Source organism: Cavia porcellus, unplaced genomic scaffold (assembly GCF_034190915.1).
Source record: "Cavia porcellus strain 051 isolate PalLab524CR breed Dunkin Hartley unplaced genomic scaffold, mCavPor4.1 scaffold_6, whole genome shotgun sequence".
Classification (NCBI taxonomy): domain Eukaryota; kingdom Metazoa; phylum Chordata; class Mammalia; order Rodentia; family Caviidae; genus Cavia; species Cavia porcellus.
The window spans coordinates 40,987,290-41,013,510 of NW_026947489.1; the positions used below are offsets into that span (position 1 = coordinate 40,987,290).

Below are 26,221 nucleotides of genomic sequence, written 5' to 3' on the forward strand. Positions count from 1 at the left end.
AGTTATGCGTTGGACTGGAGGGCTAACACTTTTCCTTCAGCTGTGGCATACCCTGTTTAGCTGGGATGTCACCAGGTTTTGTGGAGTCCTGACAAGAGATGCTTCTTACCAAGAGTGTAGTGGTAGTCTTAAAAGCTATTAGGGCAGAGGGGAGCCCTTTGTGGAGGTCACCAGTATGACTCCCCAACGTGAGGAATTTACAGTGTGAACAACTAGGATGAGAAAATTCCCAAGATCTGAGGATATTTCCTTAAAAACAGGGAGGTTCCCACTAAGGCAAGCTATTCAAGTAAGAAGGGCCTAACACCACAGCTAATTAATACTTAACTAGCACTTTGCATGTATTAACTCAGTTACTTTTTACAGTCCTGTGAAGTAAGTACTATTATTCTCTTAATTTATGAGAAAATTTGAGGCTCAGAGATCATGAAGTATAAGCATCTGGAATACAAGAAGATTCACCTTTAGCCGACATGAGATTTTAATAATAAGCCCCCTTGGTACAATGGAATTCACCTATGCTGTGAAGGCAGGGGCTAGTGATCTGACTAGATGGAAAGACGTGATTTTCTGCTCTGAGGGTACCCAGTGATATTTTTATGTCATTACCTATGTTGGAACTCAAGCTAAAGGAGCTTCAAGACTCTGTCTCTCTGTGTAGGTGTGCCTCTGTGTGTGTGTGTGTGTGTGTGTGTGTGTGTGTATGGTTCTGTCTCTATTTTTGTGTCACTCAGTACTAGGGAATGAGCCTAGGGCCTTTGCACTGAACTACATTCCTAGCTCTTTTTATTATTTTTGATTTTGAGATGGGTCTCTTTTTTTTGAGATGGGTCTTTCTAAGTTACCTAGGACAGGTTCAGTTTAGCATCCTCATGCCTCAAGTTGCCATAGTGTTTGGATTAAAAGTGTACCTATAATCTTCTCTAAACTTTTTCTTAAGAAAATCAGGGGAGAGGGGCTGGGGATTTAGCTCAGTGGCTTAAGCGCCTGCCTGGCAAGCACGAAGTCATGAGTTCGATCCCCAGCACCAAAAAAACAAAAAAAATCGGCAGGGGGAGGGAGAGAGAAATGCAGCTGGGCATGGTGTCACAGCCTGTAATCCCTGCATTTGGGAGGCTGAAGTAGGAGGATCGATATGAGTTTAAGGCCAGCCTGGGCAACATAGTCAGTTCAAGGCTAGCCTAAACTACATAGCAAAATCCTGTCTCCAAAAGTTAAACAAAAAGCAAGGTTTATTCAGTATGAAAAGTATATCTTTTATGAGAAAGTATAAAAGAATTAGGCTTGTAATATGACCTAGTGTGATGTACATATTTCCTGATGATGCAAGGGCTTTTCCTAGGCAGTGACTCCTTCCACCTATCCAAAATTACTAATGAAGGCCTGGAGTGTTTGAGTTGGACTCACACCTCTTAATTTAAGGAACTTTTCCACCTTAGAGCAGCCTAGTTTCTAGGATTAGAGAAAATTATTCTCCGAGTATGAAAAAGTCCTGTCTCATTGGGAACACAATCCAAATCTCTATTTTTACATGTAACTATATCTTAAATCAAGGGAAGACTGTAACACTTCTGAGATTTTGCATGAGATGATCAAAGGTCCTGATCAGTCTCCCATTTCAATAGTGTTTTTAAACAGTGATCTGACTCTAAAGTGTGTCTCTTAAGTATATCTTATAGATAATATGTGACATGGAAAAAACATAGAAATATCTTTCATCAAGGTTAACTGTAACCCATGTTTTCATACTCTCAAGTGTTTTGTTCTGGCAGGCATTCCACCCATGATGATGTAGTTACTGTTGAACCTTTATATGAAAATGGCACCTTATGTTCTCAAAGAGCTGTACTCATTGCTGAATCTACCCAGCCAATACGTCTCAGCAGTGTTATTCTTGCTCGAGAAATAGGTATGTTAAAAGCAAAATATGTAACATTTCCAGATAGAATAATCTAATGTCTTGTATAATAATTAACATAAAAGCTATTGGTTTGAAATGATAAGAGGTAGAAAAAGTAGATTCCTGGATTCTTGCATATAAGTCCTAGTTATTATTTGAAGTTATTTTATATCTAGCAACAGGGAAACTAGTTGTTTGAATTAAAGCAAAAAAGGAATCATTCACCTGGACCTCATTTAGGTGGTAAAGTTTGAGATTGATGGGGTGAAAGGAAGATAATATAAAGACTAGGACTTCTCAAAGAATGATCTGTGAATATCAATCATGAAGACCCCTTGTATCACATGAGACTTGCTAAAAATGTAGCTTTTAAACTCCAGCTCTAATATATATATCAAAATTTCTGAAGTAGGCACCAGGTTCTACATTAACAAGCTCTCTGTGATTGCTTTTTCTTCCACTTCCAGCTCAGCATTTTTCATGGAGGTACGTGGTACTGGTGATTTAGTGCAGTAAGCACTAAGCCACATCCCCAGCCCCTTTTTATTTTGAGACAGGGTCTTGCCAAGTTTCCTAGTTAAACTTTTTTGTTTGTTTGTTTGTTTGTTTGTTTTGTTTTGACCTTTTGATCCTCTTGCCTCAGATTCCTGAGTACTTGGGATTACAGGCATGTACCATCATAGCTGGCTAATTCTTTTTGTTTCAGAATTTCTGTATTTATTTTCATTCTGGGGATTGAAGCCAGAGCCTTGGACATATATACTAAGCACTGCTATATATATTCAACCCCTGGGCTGGGCATGGTGGCATATAGCACTCAGGAGGCTGAGGTGAGAGATCATTGGGAGTTTGAGATCAGCCTGTGCTACACAGTGAATTCAAGGCCAATCTAAACTACTAGTGAAACCCCCTCTCAAAAAGCAAAAAGCAAAATATATATTCTATTCCTGAGCTATACCTTCAGTCCCCAGGAATAAATAGTAGATATCTTTCTCTTTCCCTTTTTTTGCATTTAAAAAATTCTATTGGTACATTATAGATATACATAATGATCATATTCATCATAGGGAATTTGTACCTGTACATAACATATCTTGCTGCTTTCTTTCCCCATTTCCCTAGTGTCCCTTCAACCCTTTCTTCTCTCCTTATTTATAAAAGCTTTGAATCCATTTTTCCTTTTTTTTTTGATACTGGGGATTGAACTCACGACCTTGTACTTACCAAGCAAGCACTTGAACCACTGAGCTAAATCCCCAGCCCTTCCATTTTTCCTTCTATTCTCATTTTTTTCTTGTCCCTTTTCTCCTTTCCCCTTCCTACTTTCCTTGTTCCCTTTCTCATTTGAACATTTTCTTCCTAATTTACAATATCTATTATACATTTTGGTCCTTATTTACACTTTTGGTTTCTCACACCAGAAAAACAATGATATTTACAGATGTGTGTCTGATTTATTTCACTTAAGAGTATAGTCTTAAGGTATATCCATTTACCTAGAAATGTTTCAAGCTTATCCTTCTTTGTGATGGAGTACTACTCCACTGTATTAAAAAAAAAAGGAAAACTTCTTTATCCATCATTGATTAATGAGCATTTGGAATATTCCAAGATTTAGCTATTACAAATTGTGCTGCTATAAACATGGGTGTGTATATATCATTGTGATATGACGCTTTAATTTTTTTGCGAACATACCAAGAAGGGGAATAGCTGGGTCAAATGGGACTTCTAGTGTTGGTATTAGTTTGTTGAGGACTTTCCATGCTGATTAATTTCTACAGTGGTTGCATCAATCTGCACACCCACCAACAGTGGAAAAGGGTTCCTTTTTCCTGCCAACATTTATTTATTTATTTTATTTTATTTTTTTGAGAGAGGGTCACATTCTAGTTCAGGCTGGTCATGAACTCACAGTTGTCCTTCTGCCTCAGCCTCCTGAGTGCTGGAATTACAGGTGTACACCACCACACCTGACATTGATTTCTTGATAATATGCCTTCTGGAGTGAGATGGAATCTCAATCTCAAATGATTAGTGATGTTAACCATTTTTTAAATATTTATTTGTTGTTTCTACTTCCTCATCTGAGAAGTGTCTATTTCATTTTTTTTTTTTTTCATTTTTATCGGTACTGGGGATCGAACTCACGACCACCTGCTTGCAAGGCAGGTGCTTATGCCGCTGAGCTAAATCCCCAGCCCCTGAAGTGTCTATTTCAGATACCCACTTTTGGATTGGGTCTTTAAATTTGGGGGATTTTATTTTATTTTATTTTTTAGTTCTTTATATATTCTAGATAGTAGTCCTTTGCCTGAGGAACAGTTGATAAAAATTTTTTTCCCACTTTTGGGTTGTGTCTTTACTCTGTTAATGATTTATTTTGCTCTGCAAAAGCTTTTTAATAAGATGAGATTCCAGTTGTTGATTCTTTGTGATAGTTTCTGTGCAACTCAGTTTTGTTTATAGTCTTTGCCTACACCAGTATCTTTAAGAGTTCTACCAACTCTATCTTCCAGCAGACTTAGTGATTCTGTTTTAATATTTATTTTGTTTTAATATTTAGATTGTTGATGCATTTAGTTTAGTGTATGGTGAAAGATATGGGCCTAGCTTTAGTCTGTGGCATGTGGAAAGCCAGTTTTTCCAGCACCATTGATTAAAGAGTGTTTCTTCTAGTGAAGGTGTTTGGCAGTTTTCTCAGACGTAAGGTGACTGTGTTTAGAATTGTTCCTTCATTTCCTAATCTGTTCCACTGATCCTTGGGTCTGGTCTTTTCTTTTTTTTTGTCTGTACTATTGTACTATTCTGTTTTTATCAGAGTAGCTTTGTAGTATAACTTCAAGTCAGCGATTGTGATGCCACTGCCTTGCCTTTGTTGCCTAGAATTGCTTTTGCAATTTTTGGTCTCTTCTGGTTCCAAACAAATTTTAGGATTGTTTTCCCTAATTCCAAGATATACTATTGATATTTTGATTGGAATTGCATTAAATTTGTATAACAATTTTGGAAGTACAGCCATTTTTCACTGTATTAGTTTTTCCTACCCAAGAACAAGGGTTATGATTTCATTCTCTGACATTCTTTTACTTCCTTCATTAAATCAGTCCTAGGTATTTCATTTTTTTCAGTGCTATTGTGAAAGGTGTGGTTTCCCCAGTTTCTCTCAGTGAGTTTGTTACTTTTGTATAGGAATGCTATTGATTTCTTTGTTGCTGTTGTTTTGAGCAGGGTCTCACAGTGCAGGCTGACCTTGAATTCATTTATGAGCCTGGCCTGTCAATCCTCCTGCCTCAGTCTGCAGTGCTAGGATTTATAGGCATTTGCCACCTTGGCCAAAAGTGCTATTGATTTTAGAGGGTTGACTGTGTATCCTGCTATGCTACTGAATTTGATTATTAAATCTAGAGGGTTTTGGTGTCTACTATGTAGCATATATGTTACCTGCAAATAATGATAATTTCACTTTTTCCTTTCCTATCCTTATTCCTTTTCTTCTTATCTAATTGCTTTGGCTAATGTTTCCAGAACTGTATTAAATAATAGTAGTAATAGTAGACATCTATGTCTTGTTCCTGATTTTAGAGTGAAAGCTTTCAGTTTTTGTGTATTTAGTATGGTGTTGGCTGTTGATTTGTCATAAATGGCCTTTATCAGATTGAGTTAAAGATTTTCCATTTCATTTTTCTGCAGAATTTTTTTATGAATGACTGTTGAAATTTGTGATATGCTTTTTCAGCATTTGAGATGATCATATAGTTTTAGTTCTTGATTCTCTTAATGTAGTAATTACATTTATTGATTTGCATATGTTGACCCATCCCTGCATCCCTAGAATGAATCCTACTTGGTGATGGTATAGAATCTTCTTAATGATTTTCTGTACTGTTTGCCAGTATCTTATTGAGATTTTTTTTTCTGTCCCACCCTCCTCCATCTTATAGATGTGGACAAAGAGGTTGTCATGAGCCAGATGTCACACAACCAGTATTCACATTTGAATCCAGGTAGTCCACTCTGGAGCCTCAGCTGTTGTCTTATTGAAACTTTTGCATCTGTGTTCATTAAGGAGATTGGCTGTAATTCTCTCTCTTTCTTTTTTTTTTTTTTTTTTGGTACCAGGGATCGAACTCACAACCTCATGCTTACCAGGGAGGCACTTAGGCCACTGAACTAAATCCACAGCTGTAGTTCTCTTTTTGATTGGATCTTTCTCTGGTTTTGGTACCAGGGTAATGCTTGCTTCTAGGAAAGAATTTGGCAATATCGCTTTTTCTTTCAATTTCATTAAAGAATTTGAGAAACAGTTCAACAGCAGAGAATCTGACAGGGCCTGGGATTTTCTGTGTTAATAAGTTTTTAATTATGAATTGAAATTTCATTGATAGCAGCTTATTTAGAATTTTTATATCTTTTTAATTCACCTTTGGTAATTCATGTATGTCTAGGAATCTCTATTTCTTCTTTTTTTTCAGAACATAGCTATTAGAACATAGTTTCTCAAGTTAGGTATTGGCAGTCTTATGGATTTCTGTGGGATCTGTGGTGATTCACCCTCTTCATTCCTAATTGCATGGATTTGGTCTTCTCTTTTCTTTTTTTTAGTAAGATTGACTAAAGGTTTGTCAATTTCGTTTAATCTTTTGAAGAATCAGCTGTTCAATTTATTGATGCTTTGTATCATTTTCTTGTCTCATTGCATTTATTTCTGATCTGATCTTTATGATTTCCTCCCATGTATAAAATTTGGGCTTGACTTACTCTTCTTTTTCTAGAAGCTTAGAGTCAACCTTAAGTTGTTTATTTGAGTTCACTCTTTTTTTGATATGGGAACACCTCTATAAATTTCCCTCATAAGGCTACTTTTGTTGCCTTAGATAAGTTTGTTATGTTGTATTGGCATTATCATTTAATTGTAGTAGGGGCCAGAGATATAGTTCAGCAGCATAAGTGCCTGCCTAACAAGCACAAGGTCAGGAGTTCAATTTCCGGTACCCATCCCCCCAAAAAGTAAGTAATCATTTAATTGTAGAAACTACTGAATTTCTTATTAAATTTCACCTGTGACCCATTGTTTTGGATTTTTTTTTAAGGAAAGATTTTGCTATGCAATCCAGGCTAGCCTTGAACTCACTTTTGTAGCCCAGGCTGCTTAGAACTCACAGCAATCCTCCTGCCTCTGCCTCTCAAATGCTAGAATTACAGGCATATGCCGCCATGCACAGCAGACCCATATTTTTTTTTATCGGTACTGGGGATCAAACTCACATCCATGCTCTTGCAAGGCAGGTGCTTATGCCACTGAGCTAAATCCCTAGCCCCAAAATATTTTTTTTTTTTTTGGTACTAGGATCGAACTCACAACCTTGTAACTTGCCAGGCAGGCACTTGTACTCTGAGCTAAACTCCCAGCCCTAACCCATTGGTTTTTTAAGAGGGTGTTATTTAATTTCTGTTTGTGTAGTTTTTGTGGTTTCTTTTGCCATTGCTTTCCAATTTCATTGCATTATGGTTTGATAATATGCATGGAATAATTTCAATCCCTTTGTATTTACTTAAGCATGTTCTCTGAGTTAGTATATGGCCTTTTTGGAGAATGTCCCATGTGCAGCTCAGAATGTACATTCTGATGTGGTAGGGTGGAACACTCTGTATATACTTAAGTCCATTTGCTCAAAAGTTTGGTTAAGTTCTGATATTTCATTGTTAATTTTTTTGTCTAGTTGTGACAGTGGGGTATTGAGATCTCCCATTACACTTGTATTAGTTGCTTATTTGATTTTTCATGTCTGTTAATATTTGTTTTATATACTCAAGTGTGCTGCTATTTGTTGCACCTATATTTAGGATTGTTATCTCTTCCTTTTGGATTGTTCCTTTAACAAGGCTATATTAACTTTGTTTGCCTCTCTTAATCAGTCTTGCCTTGAAATTTACTTTATCTGCAAATAGAATAGCTATCATGATTTTTTTTTAGGTTTCTGTTGCATGGAGTATTGTTTTCCATTCTTGACTGTTAGTCTGTGAATTTCTTTTTTAATTAAATATATTTCTTATATGCAGCATATTGTTGGGTCTTGCTTCTTGATCCATTCTGCTAGGTTTTTTTTTTTTTTGTTTTGTTTTGTTTTGTTTTGTTTTTTAGTATCAGAAATTGAACCCAGGGCCTTGTGCCTACCAAGCATGTGTTGTACTACGAAACTATATCCTAGACCCAAACTCTTTTGGTTGATGAATTGAAACCATTTATGTTGATGGTCATAACTGATGTGTATTGAATTATCCTTGTCATATTTATTTTCCTGTTGTTGGTTCCATTTTTCCCTCGTTTAATTGCTTGTCTTGTGGGGTTGATTCAGTCTGTTGGGGGTCATGGAGTTATTCATGTAGCTCTTGTTATCTCTTTCTGAAATGTCCTTTAGAACATTTTGGAGTGCTGGTCAGGTGTTTTTTGTCATGGAAGCGTCTTATTTCTCTATCAATATTTTGTTTGGTTTTTGTGCTTTTAATTATTTGAGACAGGCTCTCACCATGTAGTTTAGGCAGGCATTGAACTCACTGTATAGCCTATGCTAGTAATCCTTCTGTCTCAGCCTCCGAATTCTGGGATTGCAGGCATGCATCACCATACCTGGCTCTTCATCAATTTTGAAAGACAGGTCTTTCATGTGGTCACCATCTCTGTAGTTATCTGAGAAATTATTTGTTTTTTTTGTTTTTTGTTTTTTTTTTTTTTTGTCTTTTTCCTTTTTATCGGTACCGGGGATCGAACTCACGACTGCCTGCTTGCAAGGCAGGCGCTTATGCCGCTGAGCTAAATCCCCAGGCCCCTGAGAAATTATTTGTGATTTGATTTTTTTCTAGAGCCTCATTCATCTGCTTTGCTACTGCTGCTGTTAGTTCTTCAGAGTATCTGAAGCGGGTGGCTTTTTGAATTGTTCTTCCCCATTGCCTGGGTTTGCCTTTGGTTAGCTGCAAGTTCATCTTGCTTAAGTGCTTTTTCATGTTTAATTTTGGGGGGAGTTAGATCCTTGTAAATTGCTTTATGGCAGGTAGCTTTATTGCTGGTATTTAGAACTCTTAGAAAGTAACTTTCTCAGCACTGTTTTCTAGATGTAGCTGGAATTTGAGTTTTTTTTTTTTTTTTTTTGTCTTTTTCCTTTTTATCGGTACCAGGGATCGAACTCACGACTGCCTGATTGCAAGGCAGGCGCTTATGCCGCTGAGCTAAATCCCCAGCCCCGGAATTTGAGTTTTGAGTCCTTTGCAAACTCTATTTTTTCAATTTATTGGAAATGAGAAGTTGCTGCCTATTTGGCCTGCTAAAGAACTGACCTGTAGGAGTACTTTGACCCTTAAGCAATCTCAGTTTTTGTATACCTGGGAGAACAACAATTAGAACAATTATGTCACTTTAGCTAAAGGGGTACAATCAACAATGACAACAGCATCAAACACAACTTAGAAAATGACAAATTATTGTAACTTATTTGGCCACCTTTAATGATATGAACTGGATTTTTGATTATGTAACAGCTGAGGGATGATCAGACCCCTCAGATACCTGTAAGGAGGGATGACTGGGATTTAAAAAAGAGTCAAATTTTAGGGTACAAGAGGAACCAGGAAGTGGACTGGTTCAACTACCTCTGTGGTTGGCTCACTTTTATTCACTAGCAAGAAGTGCAGGGGGAGGAGTAGCACACATTTTTATAGAATAGAAACTACAGAAAATGGGTGAATAAGGATTAAATTAATGAAGAAACAGATTTTCTGTTAGTCTAAATGCCTATATTTTGACAACTGTCCTCAGCAGATGCTATTTTGTTTTACTCTGTTTCATTTTGTTTAGCAGATGCTATCCTGCCTCAGGGGTGAGGGGTTACTGGCATTCTGCCCACAGCCAGGGTTTGAAACCTTCCATATACCTTCCTCTTGCTGAGGCAAGGCCATACCAACCTCCTCAGAGACTGGAAGGCAAAGCTTAAGTCATGTAGTCAGCTCTACCCCCAATAATTTATCACATAGCCTGGTTCCCCAACATGTAACAAAATCTAAAACAAACCAGAAAATTGTATACAGTAAGTAGGCCCTCAGTTTGGAACCTTATCCTCAGGGGAGAAAATTTAAAAGAGATTTAGGAGTTAAAAACAGAGATAATGGAAAAAGAGACTGGAGAGATTGCTGGAGAACAAAGGAAGATTGTGCAAACTTTTGGAAACAAGAACAGAATAGAACAGTAAAAACTAGAAACAATGTTCACACTAATATAAAAACAAGAACAGTCAGGGGAAAAAGGAGAAAAAAAGAAAAAAGTCCACTTCAAGGCATGTCTCTGCTGTCACCATTACTGTGGGCAGGCAAAGCCCAGATTCACATCCCAGCAAGCCAACTGTACACTTACAGCAGGGCAGTGGATTATCACAGCAGGCCAGCACCTTTATTTCCACTCAAGTTCAAGCTGATTTCTGACTGCGAGGCTGGAACCTGATTTGTTTAACATGCAATACTGTGTGCCTGCTACCAGCCTGAACTCAGGTCCCTGCCAGCTCGAACTCAGCTAACTGACCTCCTGTCAGCTTGAACTTCATTCTGCCTTATCCTGACATCTGGAGCTGCTAGATGGAGCCAGTCCACAGCTGCTCTGAATTCTGAGCTCCTTTGGCCTCTCCCCAGGATGGCTACCAACCAACCAGCTTCTCCTGGGGGACCATCAAACAATAACTCACCACAGTTTGCCATGTCCAGTGCTCCGATCCACTGATGTGTCTCTCTGTGGAAAGCTCTGGGGTCACCAGTAGTCACTGTGAATCTGCAGGTTCGAATCCACACACATGCCAGCACTACTTGCCACCTCCTTCTTCTGGGTTGAGGTCTCTCTCTTCACTCTCACTGTGTGGTTCAGTCGTTGCTTCAGATCCTTGCTGGATCCCAGGGACCCACTTTCTTCCTTCTCTCCCTCATGTTGCTATATTACAGCGTCTGGACATCAAATCTTAGAGATGCTGTTTCTTCTTTTTTCTGGTAGTCTCTTTAAGTCTTTTTCAGATTACTATAGTTTTTGTTGCTTCCTTTGTTAGGTTAATTCCTAAATATTAAAATTTTTCTTTGTTTGACTGGTAATTTAGCTTAGCAGCACAAGCACCTGCCTGGTAAGTGAGCTCAATCCCCAGTACGATAAAAACTGGGGGTGGAACTCACAGCCTCGTGCTTTTGCAGGGAGGTGCTTATGCTGCTGAGCTAAATCCCTGGCCCAATTTTTCTTAAAGCAATTGTGAATGGTATTGTTTTCCTAATTTCTATCTTGGTAGGATCATTATTAGTATATAGTATTCTAGCACATTTGACTCATCACTTTTCCTCAACCTTTGGTTCTAAGGAATAAGATCCCTTTACTATCATCCCCATATTTTCTTCTGACTGCTAATACCAATTCAACAGAAAATTTTTTTGGTGGCTTGTTTTTTGGTGTTTTTGTTTGTTTGTTTTTGTTTTTTGAGATAGGGGTAAGCCAGGCTGACCTTAAACTCACTGCATAGTTTGGGTTGGGCTCAGACTCATGGTGATCCTTCTAGTGTGACCTCCTGATTGCTGGAATTACAGGCGTGTGCCACTATGCCCGTTTTTTTTTGTTTGTTTGTTTCTTTTTTTCGTTACCAGGGATCGAACTTGGGACCGCCTGCTTGCAAGGCAGGTGCTTATGCCGCTGAACTAAATCCCCAGCCCCTTATGCCCAGTTTTTTTGGTGGGGGGGGGGAGGGAGTGAGGTCTTGCTATGTAGTGTAGGCTGGTCTTGAACCCACTGTGTGGTCCAGGCCAGCCTTGAATTTACACTGAGCCACCTGCCTCAGCCTCCCAAGTACTGGAATTACAGTTGTAGACTACTCAGTGCTATTCAACACATTTTGATGTTTAGCTCTTTTAATGTTCTTCCATGTGCAGTCAATGACAACTGTGTCATGACTGCTGCTTGGCTGCAATAATTAAGATTCCTGCAATTAGCCGGCATGATAGTACATTCTTGTAATCCCAGCATTCTTGGAAGTTGAGGCAGAAGGACTGTAAATTTGAAACTAAATTTGGGTAATTTATACCCTATCTCAAAATGACAATTAAAAGATAAAAGGGGCTAAAAGTGTACCTTAGGGGAGCTGGGGATTTAGCTCAGCGGCATAAGCGCCTGCCTTGCAAGCAGGCAGTCGTGAGTTAGATCCCTGGTACAGATAAAAAGGAAACAAACAAACAAACAAAAAAAGGTGTACCTTAGACTTAAGGTTCCATCCCAAGACACACACACACACACACACACACACACACACACACACACACAGAGTCGTCATCAATTATAAGATAAATCCCCAGTACTCGAGAGGTTGAGACAGGAGGATCATTGTGAGTTTGAGACCAGCCTGGGCTACAAAGTGAGCTCAAGGCCAGCCTGAACTGCATAGTACAGCCCTGTCTCAAAAAGACAAAACAATTTATAAGGTGAATCTTACGACTGAAGGAGAAATTCAGCAGTAGATTGCCTGCCTAGCATTTGCAAGCACCTGAGTATGACTGCTAACTGCAAAAAAAACAAAACAAAAACCAAAAATCTGTTTCAGAGATTAAAAAATGAGTGGGTAAGAATCAATAAAATCTATATAAAATTCTCAAAGATAATCTTTGAGGATCATGTCATACAGGATAGCTGCAAAGAATAGAGGAAGATACAAAAGTTAAAAACAAGAATTGATTGGTTACATATGCTATTTTCATTGCTTGAGTTTTGTTTTTCATTTTTACGATGCTCTGAATCAAACTCAGACTCTCCTACATACTAGGCAAGCATTTTACTACTGAATTATATCCTTATTCCTGCATAAATTTATTTCAACATCAAAAGATTCAGATAGGAGATGTAGCTAAGTGTAAAGGAGCATGCCAAGTATTTGCAAGACCCCAGGTTCAGTCCCCCAAATTTTTTTTTTAAAAAAGGGCCAGGAATATAGCTTCGCAGCACAGCGCCTGCCTGGCAAGCATGAAGTCATGAGTTCAATTCCTAGTCTAAATAAATAATTACCTGCAAATATCAAGATAAATGTCAACTTTGACTCTCAGATGAATTTCATCAGATTTTTGGCAATTATCCAGAATTAAATATCTTTAAGTCATCTATAACAATTTTTTTATTACTAAACTTGTGCATGAAGTTGGGTGTGGTGGAGCATGCCTGTAATCCCAACATTTGGGAGGCTGAGGCAGGAGGATCATTGCGAGTTTGAAGCTAGCCTGGGCTACAAAGTAAGTGCAAGGCCAGCCTGCCCTGCATGGCAAAACTGTCTCAGAAAGGCCAAAAAAAATTTACACTTGTACATACAGAGACTCCTGGTGATAGACTCCGAGTTAAGTACTCTGCCAGCTGCATGTGTTCCCTCCAGGACAAAGACAGGATGTCTAAACGGTAGTGAGAGTAGAGGGTTTTCAAGGGAAGCACATGATCAAAGGAATTCTGTTTAGACTTTTTTGAGGGAGGGGCTGTTTATTTGTTTTGTTTCATGGCTCTCCTTGAACTTACTATGTACCCCAGGCTGGCCTCAAACTCATAGCAATCCTGCTGCCTCAGCCTCCTGAGTGCTGGGATTATAGACATTTGCCATCATGCCCAGCTTCTTTTGACAGATATTTATTGAGTTTCCTACTGCTGCTTTTTTTTAAGATGGGGTCTCACCATGTAGTTTAGGCTGACCTTGGACTCCCTATGTAGCCCAGGCTAGCCTAAAACTCACAGTGATCTTCCTGCCTCAGCCTCAGTACTAGGATTATAGGCATTCACCAGGATGCCCAGAGAATTTCCTACTGTTTATTAGGCACCTACAAAGAAAATTATATCATTGCTTCACATTGTGGCAGAACTTGGGAGCCTGAAGCAAAAGGCTAGCCTAGACTACATGGCATGGCTACCTAGACTACTGCAAGCTTGAGGCTAGCCTAGACTACATAGCATGACTCTATCTCAAAAAAGAAAAAAACTAGTGATATTTAGGTACTTATATAATGTTTTTACTAATAGTGTGGTAAAGACAATTAGTGACTGTCTTAGTTGCTGTTTCTCATCGCTGAGACAGAATAACCAACACCAGAAATTAAAGGAGGAAAAGTTTATTTAGCTTACAGTCTGTGGAGATTGCAATTCATAACTGGCTGACTCCAGGGCAGTGTGGCGTGACAGAGGGGCATCACAGAGGAGAAACAGTTCATGGAAGGCAGAAGGCAGCAAAGTAGTTAGTTAAGAAGTAGCAAGCGATTAGCAGTGACAGTAGCAGCCCTCTTTCTGTCCCTTTTTTTTTGTACCAGGAATTGAACTCAGGACCTGGCACTTGACAGGCAAGGGCTGTGCTGCTGAGCTATGCCTGGCCCTCTGTCCCTATTCTGTCTAAGCTAATAGGGTGGGTAGTGTACTCTTACCCAGGGCAGGGTTCCCTTAGTCCTAGCATTTACCATGAATGCCAGCATCACATCCTTAATGCCATGATCACAAACCCTAGGTCCAGCTACCTATGAAAAACCCCACCTATGACTGCCTGAGGTTTTGTGGGGACATCTAGATAACTTTTTTCTTTTTGACTAGGAATTACCTCCATTTGATAAAACATTGAAAGAATATAAAAGTTTATATTATGAAAAGTAAATATTTCTTTAATCTCAGTTTTATCAGTGGCAAACTTTTTGGGTCCTACATTTATTGTTGGTTTGTTTTGGATCTGGTGATTGAATTTAGGGCCTTTGCACTAAGCTACACGTCCAACCCTTTTTTTATTTTTTATTTTTTATTTTGAGACAGGTCTCCCTAAATTGCAGGCTGGTCTCAAACTTGAGATCCTCCTTTCTCAGTCTTTCAGAGTGCTGGAGTTACAAACATGTGCCACCATATTGACTAGTACATGCTTATTAATTGACTATTTGCAGCAATGCAGTATAATCAAGATCTGATTCCGAAAGTAGTATGTAGTAGCCAAAAATGTTTGCTATTCCTGCTGTGTTTTTCTTTTTCTTTTTCTTTCTCAGTATGGGAGATCAAACCTCAGACCTCATGTATGCTAGATGCTAGGCAAGTTCTCCACCACTGAGCTACATTCTCTAGCCCTCTTTATTTTATTTTGAGTCAGTTAAGTTGCCTTAAACTTGCACTGTTTCTGCTACACTGTTTCAGGTAATTTGGACTATAGGTATGTACCAGTGCACCTAGTTTTGCTGCTTTTTTGTCTGACTCCTTTTTATCCATTTGGTTCTCTCAATATTGGTGTCATACTTGTTCTCCCTCTCCCCCCCCCCCCATTTTCTGTCTGTCTCTCTCACACATACACATGCACACACAAACACACACATCCCTTTTCTTTTCCATGACCCTGGATGGCGGTTCAGTTTTCTAACTCATTTTTCTTTTTTTCATTATTTGTCTGTGGTGTGGTCCTAAAGTATACTGATGTTTATTTAAGAATATAGCCTGGTGCAAATATTTGTTATAATATCTAGTAAGACGGGCATGGGTATACTCTTTTTTTTTTTTTTTTCCTTTTTATCGGTACCAGGGATTGAACTCATGACTGCCTGCTTGCCAGGCAGGCGCTTATGCTGCTGAGCTAAATCCCCAGCCCCTTGGGTATACTCTTGTTTTTTTTTTTTTTTTTTTTTTTTTTTTTTTTTTGGTCTTTTTCATTTTTATTGGTACCGGGGATTGAACTCACGACTGCCTGCTTGCAAGGCAGGTGCTTATGCCGCTGAGCTAAATCTCCAGCCCCGGGTATACTCTTGTAATCCCACCCAGAACTCTAGAGGCTGAGGCAGAAAGATCATCACGAGTTGAAAGCCAGCTTGGGCTACATAGTGAATTCAAGGCCAGCCTAGACTACAGAGCAAGACCTTGTCTCAAAAACCAACCAACCAAGCAAAAAACATAATAAAGTTTTTTGTTTACTTTTCATGTTAAAAGCAGGTAAGTAAAGTATGTGATATTTTCCCTAATTACTCTCAATTTAATTGTAATTCACCCAAAGTAACTGTTTCTTTATGGACCATGGTAACCTTGTGTTGAAAAGCTTGCTGCTAGTAATCAGATGAGTAGGCATTATGAATACAAGGATTTTCATATTTTTTTATGTAAGGTCATGGATACTCCTGTTATCATTGCCTTGCATATATCTCCACTGGAAGAGAGGGATTTCATTTCCCATGTGTTGCCAGATTATCTGGTGCCTAATTACGCGGTGCATGTGTTATCTAAACTCGCCCTTTCTCCCTCGTTCCCTCCCTCCCCCCTCCCTTCCTTCCTTGTCACCCTTGGAAGGTTTCCATAATGATAATTCAGCCAGCACATCTTGTGAGATTTCAGCTTCTCTTGGCTCATAGACCTAATGTTTTGCTCTTTAGTTCTTTTAACTTCAGATTTCCTTTTTCAGTTAAACATTAATCAAAGATTAAAAACTTTAAATGGACAGAAGAGATGCTACAGAGAATTCCTGTATACTCTTTACTCACTTTCCACCAATGGCCTGGGGTCTTGTTTGTTTTTGTTTTCATTTTTGTTTCTTGCTCTAGAATTCAATTCTAGATACTTCATCACTTAAAACTAAGTTTTTGTGTTTCCTTAGTATTCTCTATAATAAATTTCTCAGTCCCTTTTGACACTTTATATTAGTTATTTTATGTACTTTTGCAATTTGGGTTTGTCAAATGATTAGTGTGAGGTTGTGAATTCTGGGGGGAAAATACACAGGTGAAGAGTCCTTCTCATTGTAGTATCTCAAGGGAGTACATGTGATTTATCATTGGAAGTGTTAACTTTGGTACCTTGGGATCTGTCAGCTTTCTCCACTTAAGTTCCTATTTTCTCCTTCCTGTGCACAGTTTACTGTAACTGATCACCAGGCTTGGTGGTATATGTCTTTAGTCCAGCTTCTTGGAGTCTGAGACAAGAGGATTATTTTAACCCACAAGTTTGAGAATAGCTTAGATAAAATAGTGAGATCCTGTTGAAAATAAAAAAGTTGGGGCTGGGGATTTAGCTTAGTGGTGCAGTGCCTGCCTGGCAAGTATGAGGTCTTGAGTTTGATTCTTGGTAGCTTAAAAAAAAGGAAAAAGAAAAACGGTGGGCAGGGGCTGGGGATTTAGCTCAGTGGCATAAGTACCTGTTTTGCAAGCACACAGTCATGAGTTCCATCCCCGGTACCAAAAAAAAGAAAAAAAAAAAGGTGGGCAGGGCATGGTGTCAGATGTCTATAATTCCAGCACTGGGGTGGCTGAGGCAGGAGGATCACTGAAAGTTCAAGCCCAGTTAGGACTACATAACGAAACCCTCATTATCAACAAAACTCTTGCCTATTGGTACCAAATAAGACTCTCCCTACTTTTGGTATCATCTGGGCTACCAGATCTGGTTTTGCAGGTGTTGGAAACCTTTAATTTATGATCCTCATTATGAATCTCAACTCCACCAGTTGTTTCTACAGGCTAGTCAGTGGACACATCAACATCCTTCTGGATGGTGATTATGTGCACAGAGATCGCTTTTTGTACCACAGTGTTTACCGCAAAATCTTGTTTCCTGTATACACAGTCAGAGAGCCAGAAAGTGATATGAACTCTGCAGTCCATCCAGCAGCACTTGGGACCTGGTTGTATCTTTTACCACCTTGCTGAGTCTCTCTTTAATTTACATGTGCCTCTATTTTGCTTCAGTTAGCAGACTGGCAATAAGGTCATCTTACCGTGAAGACTTTGAGCCTTGCTTGGTTCATCAAGTTGGACATCTGAATTTTCTTCTACTGCTCAACATGGTTTTTTTTTTTCTCATAGTATTCCATAATTTATCTTTTTTGGTTTTTTTGCTTTGTTTGGTTTGAGTGTTTTTATTTGTTTGTTTTGTTTTTTTGAGACAAGAGTCTCACTCTGTAGTTCAGGCTGACCTTGAACTCAGTGTCTAGCTCAGGCTGCCCACTTGTGGCGATCCTCCTGCCTCAGCCTCCTGAGTGCTGAGATTACAGGCATGTCCCACCATGCCCCACAGTATTCCATAATCTTGTCTGTCAGTTTATGCAAGAGAACCTTTCCCAATGTAGAGCTCCTCTGCTTTCATATCTGTTTCTTCTGCTTTCTCCTTGGCTTCTTGCTCAGGGAAATCTATCATATGCTTGATCTGCTTTTGTATATCAGTATTGCTGAGAGCCATGTTGAAAGCAGTCCTAGCCCTGTAGGCAACTGGCTTGAGTTTAATCTTGTACAGTGTGATAAAAGAAATGGGAAAGGACAGCCTGGCCAGTCTCAGGCATTTTAATTTCCTGGTCCGGGCAAACAAAACAAAATCTTGATAAATAAATATTTTAAATAAGATTTAATTTTATCACTTTTATTTTTTGTTTTTTGTTTTGGTACCGGGGATTGAACTCATGACCACGTGCTTGCCAGGCAGGCACTTATGCCACTGGGCTAAATCCCTTTGTTTTGTTTTTTGATACAAAGTCTTGCTATTTGTTCAAGCTGGCTTTGATATGGCAGCAATCCTCCTTCTGCAGCCTCTTGAGTACTAGTATACACCACCACATCTGAATATCACTATTTTAAAAACTCCTACTTTTCTTATTTTTCCATAGATGAATGAAAATACCATTATAGATTCTCTCTCTCTCTCTCTCTCTCTCTCTCGTATCAGAAATCAAATTTAAGATTGCCAGGCAGGCACTGTGCCATGCACTATATCCTTGGCCCTAAAAAATTATCGTAGATGGATGTTTGGGAACTATGATCTAGTGTCTTGTTATAAACAAAGATTCTTACATCTTTTCATGCTGTTTTCTTTATAGTCCTTTTTATTTTAATAATCTTTAGAAACATGACTGTAATCCCAGCACTTGAGAGATTGAGGCAGAAGGATTGCCATGAGTTTGAGTCCAGCCTAACTATATAGTAACAAAACAAACAAACAAACCAAACCTTTAGAATAAGCTTTGAGGGCCAGGGGTATATCTCAGTGGCAAAGCACCTGCCTGACAAGTACAAGGTCCTAAATTTGATTCCTAGTACCAAAAACAGAAAAAATTGAATAAGCTTTGAGCATTTGAGACATCTAATAGATTCGTGACCTGTTGGATTCAATAGTTTTTTGTTTGTTGTAGTGACTGACCATGAACTACGCTGTGATGTTAAGGTTGATGTGATAAACAGCATTGAAATTATATCTCGGACCCGGGAACTCTATGTAGATGACTCACCTCTGGAACTGATAGTGAGGGCATTGGATACTGAAGGTAAAGAGCTTCACAGCATTCAACAAAATGACCTAAAATGAAGTAACACTCATTTATCTTTAGCACTTGGAAACAGGAATTTAAATGACAAAAGCACATTGGAAATGACATTTATTTTTGGTTTGGAAATCATGTTGATAAAGAAGTATTTATTTATTTATTTTTCTTTTCGAGACAAGGTCTTGCTCTGTAATTGAGGCAGGTCTTAAATTCACTATGTAGCCCAGGCTGTCCTTGAACTCACAGCAATCCTCCTGCTTTAGTCTTCTAAGTGCTAGGATTACAGGTATGCCTGCTGCACCCAGCAAGAAGTAGCAATTCTGACTATAGCTACTCTCTTGCATAAAAATTCCTGATATTATTAATTTTTGTTGTCATCAAATTCATATCAAATATCTAAATTCTGCCACTGAGTTTCTTGGGGTTTTTTTCTTTTTTTTGGTGGTGCTGGGGATGCATGCCAGGCATCCATCACTAAACAGTCACTACACCAGCCCTGCCACTGAGCTTCTGTTGATAGTTCTTACATCAACAATGAACATTTTTAAAGGAAGGCATGGTGGTACACAACTATAATCCCAGCTACTTGGTTTTTGTTTGTTTGTTTTATTTTGTTTTTGAGACAGGGTCTCACTGTGTAGTTCAGCATAGCTTTGAACTCACTATGAAACCTAGGCTGGTCTCAAACTCGCAGCAATTCTTCTGCCTCAGCCTCCCACACTTAGCCACCACTCTCCTAGACTAAGGAGGATTTGAAGTTCTAGGTCAGCCTGGGTAATATATCAGACTCTCAAAATAAAATTTAAAAAGAAGTGGGAGCTCTCAAAAGAATTAAAAACATCATACCACAGCAGTATGTGCACCCATGTTTATAGCAGCACAATTTGTAATAGCCAGATCTTCGAAACAACCTAGATGTCCATCTTCTGAGGCATGGACAGAAGAGATGTACTTTTATACAATGAAGTACTACTCAGTCATAAAGAAGAATAAACTGGAGACTTTTATAATTAAATGGATGCAACTTGAGACCATACTCATTAGTGAAATAAATAAGACACACATGTAAACACTGTGTTGTTTCACTAGTGTGAGAAGCTGAAAGAAACAACATATGTAGATATATTAAAAAACCAGTTAAGATAGCTTAAAAAAAAAGAGATGGCATAGTTCAGTGGTCATGTACTTGCCTAGCAAGTGCTAAGCCCTGGGTCCAACCTTCATTCACACACACACACACACACACACACACACACACACACACACACGATTGGCTTGGGTATTTTGGTCCTTGGTCCTAGGGATTGAACCCAGCATTATCTCAATTGTGCTAAGCAACTGTGATATCCCTATCCCTCATTAGCTCTGCCCACTTCTTATCGACAAGGAAGATTAAATGTAAACTTGTTAAAATTTAAGTTAATATTTCTTGAGACTACTTTTATATTGTTACAATAATACTATACTATTTCTGTAATATGCTATTAAAACATTTTTATGGTGTGGCCAGGGATTTAGCTGTCATAAGTGACTGCCTGGCAAGTGTGAGGTCATGAGTTCAATCCCCTGTATAAAATATAATAATGATTTTATGGTGTGTATTTTTCTTTCTTTCTTTCCTATTTTTTTTTTTGAGACAAGGTCTTACTATGTAGTTTAGGTTGGTCTTGGGCTCACTGTGTATTCTAGGATGGCCTCAAACTCACAGTGATCCTCCTGCCTCAGCCTTCTGAGTGCTGGGATTTAAAACATTTCTTTTTATTGCCCTTTCTCTGTAAACTATTAAGAGTAATTTTTTAAATCTAAAACTGAATTACTCTGGAATCTTATTTCATAAAAATGTGTGTTAATGGATTAAGCCTATGAAGGTGGCTTTTCTGTAGAAAGGAATAGAAGAAATGTAGCATACTTTTTGTTAATCAGAATTTAATCAGCTTGACTCTTTTTTTCCTTTTAGAACATTTGCATGGCCTCAGTACTTATATCATTATAGAGGAATAGTCTTCATACATATTTTAACTGATTAATAATAGTGCTTCCATTTGTTACAGAAAGAAATCTAATATACTTTTCTAGTTAGATTTCCCTTTCTTGTTGCAGATAGCTGAAAATTTTTGAATATATAATTATGTCTTATCTGCTTTTGGCTCGCTCTACAGGAAATACTTTCAGCAGTTTGGCAGGGATGATGTTTGAATGGAGCATTGCTCAGGATGACAAGTCAGCAAGAGAAGAACTGTTTAGCAAAATTAGGTAAATTTGAAACCAAACATAAATCATCTCACTTTGAAAGAGACCTTTGCTTTTGGGTGGCACACTGAATACCTACCATTTGTATGAACTTCAATAACCTGCTGTCTAGACTTTTTTGAAACAATAAATTCACTGGGGAAAATATCTTTGATAAAATGACACACAGTGTATGTAAGTACCTTTATGATAGTTTAATTTGAGTCTGAGCTCAGTACTATACAATTACTTGAGCCAGGTGTATTTGCTGGCAGTTTTGTTCAAGGAGTCTGCACATGCTGCAATAGAATCAGTAGACTACTGTGAATTCAGTACCAAGGAACAGATCTCAGACCACTCAGTATTAGTTCTACAGTTTTAGCCACATGGATATTAAATAATTTTCTTATAGTCCTTGTGGAAAATAAGTTTTAAAACTCTACCTTTTGTAGATAAGAAAGAAAAGAGAAGCTATGTTTAAAGTCTTGTAAGAATAGCTGGGCGTGGTGGCTCACGCCTATAAATCCCAGCACTTGGGAGGCTGAAGCAGGAGGATCGTTGGGAGTTTGAGACCAGCCTGGGCTACAAAGTGAACTCAAGACTAGCCTGAGCTGCATAGCAAGACTCTGTCTCAAAAAGACAAAAATAAAAATTAGAAAAAAGTCTTCTAGGAAATTTTGTAAGAAGACCCTATTTGATTCTGCTAGAAACAAATTTTGTTTCATATCTCTAGGATTCTGAAATACTCTGAAGCAGAATATTCTCCCCCAGGCTATATAGTTGAGATGGAAAAAGAGGAGAAACGAGGAGATATGATTTTGGTGTCGGGTGTTAGAACTGGTATTGCTGTTGTAAAAGTTCGAATTTATGAATCATTCTATAAGGTAAAACGTTTATGCTACATACTTTCATATTCCATCTAATACTCGTTCCTATATGGAAAATAGTTTCTTATATTTATTTGCAATATAAGCCCTCTAACCAGTATTCATCATTTAATTGAAAAACCTTTGTTTTTGTTTTTCTGAGACAGAGTCTTACTGTGTAGTTCAGGCTGGCCCTGAACTCACTATGTAGCCCACGCTGACTTGAGTTTGAATCAGTCCTCCTGCTTTAGCTTCCAGAATTCTAGGATTACAGGGGTGCACCACCATTCCCACTGACTTCTCTTTTAGGCTATTGTTATTTTTAGTCTGAATGACGTAGAAAGTTAAGTGATCTTGAAAGTTAACAGTATTATGATTTATGATCACTTTTCAGAGTAACTGAAATTATGACTTGTGATTAGGAAAGAGAATTTTTTTAAAATCCATTTTATTTCAAAGAGAAAAAAATAAAAACTTCAAAACACATTAATCTGGGGGCAACAATAGTATATACATTGTTCATTGTCATCCCCAAATCATTCACCCAGAGCACAAGACATCTGCATTCAATTGTCCAGATAGTACCAGCACAAATCCTTCTCTTCAATGACCACAAAGAAATCAGTAGTATAACTATTTTAGTTATCTTTTTAATATACTTATATATATATATACAAATACATATATATAATGTCATTTCTTTCAGCATCTGACACAACTGAGACAACACAATGTTTATGTATGTGTGTCTGATTCATTTCACTTATGAATATGGTCTGAAGTTGCATCCATTTAGCTACAAAAGTCTCCAGTTTATCCTTCTTTATGACTGAGTAGTACTTCATTGTATAAAAGTACCACATCTTTTTTTTCCTCTCCTCAGTCGAGTGTTTCCAACATCTAGCTACTACAAATTGTGCTACCATGAACATGGGTGCATGTACATTGCTGTGATACGATGTTTTTAATTCTGGGAAGATATCTAATAGGTTCTGATAGCCTGGGGCTTAGCTATCTATAACATGACATCCACCCAACTTAGTACCAAACTGAGGGAAACATCTTAGCTCTCCAAGATGACTTCTATGTTCTCTTCTCATTCCAGAGATAAACTTCCTGCTGCCTTGTTGGGTATGCGCTGAGCCCTCTCCAATCCCAAGATTCCACAACTACCCAACACTCCACCTAAGACCCCAATAAATCTTTTTGTTTCCTATTTTACACAGGCAGATGCTCCTTCAAATCATCAGTTGATGCGTTATTTTGCCCACCTCCCAAACTCCTCCCCACAGCCCAAACTGATAAAAGTAGTCCCACTTCTTTGTTCTTGTTGAGAGCTGTTACACCCCTATGAAACTCTCCCATGCCCCCATTAAAGGCCTCCTCCTTTGTCTCCTTGTTATCTCTCTCATTTTCTCTGCTCTGCTTCAGACTGAGTGCCAAAATTAATCAGTACCCAGAAGGGAAATAGTTGGGTTGAATGGGACTTCCAATCTTAGTTTTTTGAGGAATCTGCACTCTAATTTCCACAGTGGTTGCACCACTGTGCAGTCTGCCCTCCCACCAACAGTGGAAAAGTACTCCTTTTTCTCCCACAGCCCCTCTAGCATTTGCTATTGGTTGATTTATTTATAAGAGCTATTCTTTCCAGGGTGAAGCAGATTCTCAGTGTTGTTTTAATTTGTATCTCTCAAATGACTAGCAATGTTGAACATTTTTCACATTTTTATTTGTTCATATTTCTTCATCTGGGAAGTTTGCATTCATCTCAGATGCCCATTTTTGGATTGGGTCTTTAAATCTGAAGGAGTGATTTTTTTGAGTTCTTTGTATATTCTCAATAGTAATCCTTTGTCTGAGGTACAACTGGCAAACATTTTCTCCCACATTGTGTTATGTGTTCACTCTGTTGGTAGTTTTGTTTGCTATACAAAAGCTTTTCAATAGGATGAGATCCCAGTTGTTGATTCTTTGTGATAATTCCTGTGCGATCAGGGTTTTGTTCATCAGGTCTTTGCCTAGATTTGAAAGAAACTTTTAAGACTTAAGATTTTAACAAAGAAGATAGCCTTAAGGAGTTTGGCCATGGAAACATTTTCTTTCTCCTGTCCTCCCCTCATTATTTTTTGTCTTTTTGAGACAGAGTCTCGCTGTGCAGTTCAGGCTGGCCTTCAGCTCACTTTGTAGCCCAGGCTGGCCTTGAACTTGCAGCAGTCTTCCTCCATTAGCCTCCCGAGTGCAGGGATGACAGGCGTGCGCTACCACGCCCACCTTCTCTTTATTTTTATTTTATGGAAAAAATAAAATTTCATAACAAGGACCAGGGATTTAGCTTAGTGGCACAAGCACCTGCCTGGCAAGCACAAGATCATGAGTTCGATCCTAAGTATCAAAAAAAATTTTTTTTCACAGGAAAATAATAGAAGAATAACAATAGTGAATACATTGTGTATTGTTACCTTCAAAGTATTTGCTCAGAGTAAAGATATGGGCATAACAAATTCTCCAAATGATATTAGCACAAACTTTTCAATGATCTAAAAGAAGCTAGCAGCATAACTATCTTGCTTTTTTTCCTTTCTCTTTTAGAAAGTGGCATCAGCACTAATACGTCTCCTTGTTTTAGAGAATATCTTTCTTATACCGTCCCATGATATTTATCTCTTAGTAGGAACATATATTAAGTACCAAGCTGCAAAAATGGTTCAGGGAAGAATGACAGGTAAGGCAATTTATCATTTCCTGTAACTCACATTTCCTAAGCTCTTTCTGTTGATAACAAGCAACACTCTCATATATATGAGAAATACTTCTTTGTTTTTAAAGATTTTCTGACCAAGTACATCTTAACCACTGTACTTGAACTAATACTGGAACGAAATATTCTCCATATCTTGAAACAGATTCATGACATATTTAGGCTACCACTGACATCTGAATTTTGCAGAAGGTTACTGCAAATTCAAGGTCAGCCTGGGCTACAAAGTGAGCTCAAGGCTAGCCTGAACTGCATAGCGAGACTCTGTCTCAAAAAGACAAAAACTAATGAGGGAAGGAGGAAGAGAGAGAGAAAGAGAAAAGGAACAATCACCAAAAATTTATTAACTTTTGTGGGGCACATGAAGGGACTTGCATAATCACTGATCTTTGCAAAAGTTGTCTCTGGAGCAATTCAGTACCTTAGCCAAAAGCTTAATCACTCTATTGACCCCAGAAGTCCTATTGAGTTTAGAAAGTGTGAATTAGCTCTTTCCCTTATTTAATGGTGATCCCTCCTGTTTTTTAGTTTACTAGATAGGCATGTAGAATACAAGCAATACCGACAATCAACTCATATATTATCTTCTGTTCCCCAGTAGCTATCTCTAGAAGTTTATAGTGGGAGAGAAATCAGAAACAGGTCATAATCTATTTTAGGCTTGCTTTAGATCATTTTCTTAAAATCCAACAGTATGGGGCTGGGGATTTAGCTCAGAGCGCAGTGTCTGCCTGGCAAGTGTAAGGTCCTGAGTTTGATTCCCGGTACTAAAAGAAAAAAAAAAATCCAACACCATCACTGGAATGGCTGTTGCCATTACATTTATATATCTTTTATGTCTTACAGAGGTGAAATTTCCCCTGGAACATTATACACTGGAATTACAGGATCACAGAGCTGCACATAAGCAATCTCTGTCTAGCAAAGTGGCTTTACTGGATGATAAAACAGCCACAGTGACTGCCTTCCAACAAGGCCAAACTAATCTTGTCTTTATTCACAAAAGTATCCTTTTGTTCAAGTTTTAGCTGCCAATCGTCACTTCTTTGCATGTGTTAGATGTGTTCCTTGGTTAAAATAATCTGTTGAGATTGATTAGAATGCTACTATCTGTTTTTCTATGTTTCATTTTTATTTTTTTGGTGCTAGGGATCAAACTCAGGGCTTGTACATGCAAGGCAAG

General features: G+C 38.3%; 1 protein-coding gene and 1 pseudogene across 2 annotated transcripts in view; one reads left to right on the forward strand and one right to left on the reverse strand.

The window, feature by feature from the left end:
• Nucleotides 1-26,221, forward strand: part of Nup210l (nucleoporin 210 like) — a 128,019-nt gene that overhangs the window by 976 nt on the left and 100,822 nt on the right. The window contains exons 2-7 of one of the 2 annotated variants that reach the window (XM_063250482.1): nucleotides 1,773-1,909; nucleotides 19,054-19,185; nucleotides 21,345-21,438; nucleotides 22,148-22,298; nucleotides 24,870-25,002; nucleotides 25,885-26,043. In XM_063250482.1, the coding sequence (XP_063106552.1) occupies nucleotides 1,773-1,909; nucleotides 19,054-19,185; nucleotides 21,345-21,438; nucleotides 22,148-22,298; nucleotides 24,870-25,002; nucleotides 25,885-26,043 (806 nt within the window). Of the gene's footprint in view, nucleotides 1-1,772; nucleotides 1,910-19,053; nucleotides 19,186-21,344; nucleotides 21,439-22,147; nucleotides 22,299-24,869; nucleotides 25,003-25,884; nucleotides 26,044-26,221 lie in introns of those variants that run through there. The other variant, XM_063250480.1, reaches the window with a different exon arrangement.
• LOC111758482 (V-type proton ATPase subunit E 1-like) lies at nucleotides 17,245-18,150 on the reverse strand (annotated as a pseudogene).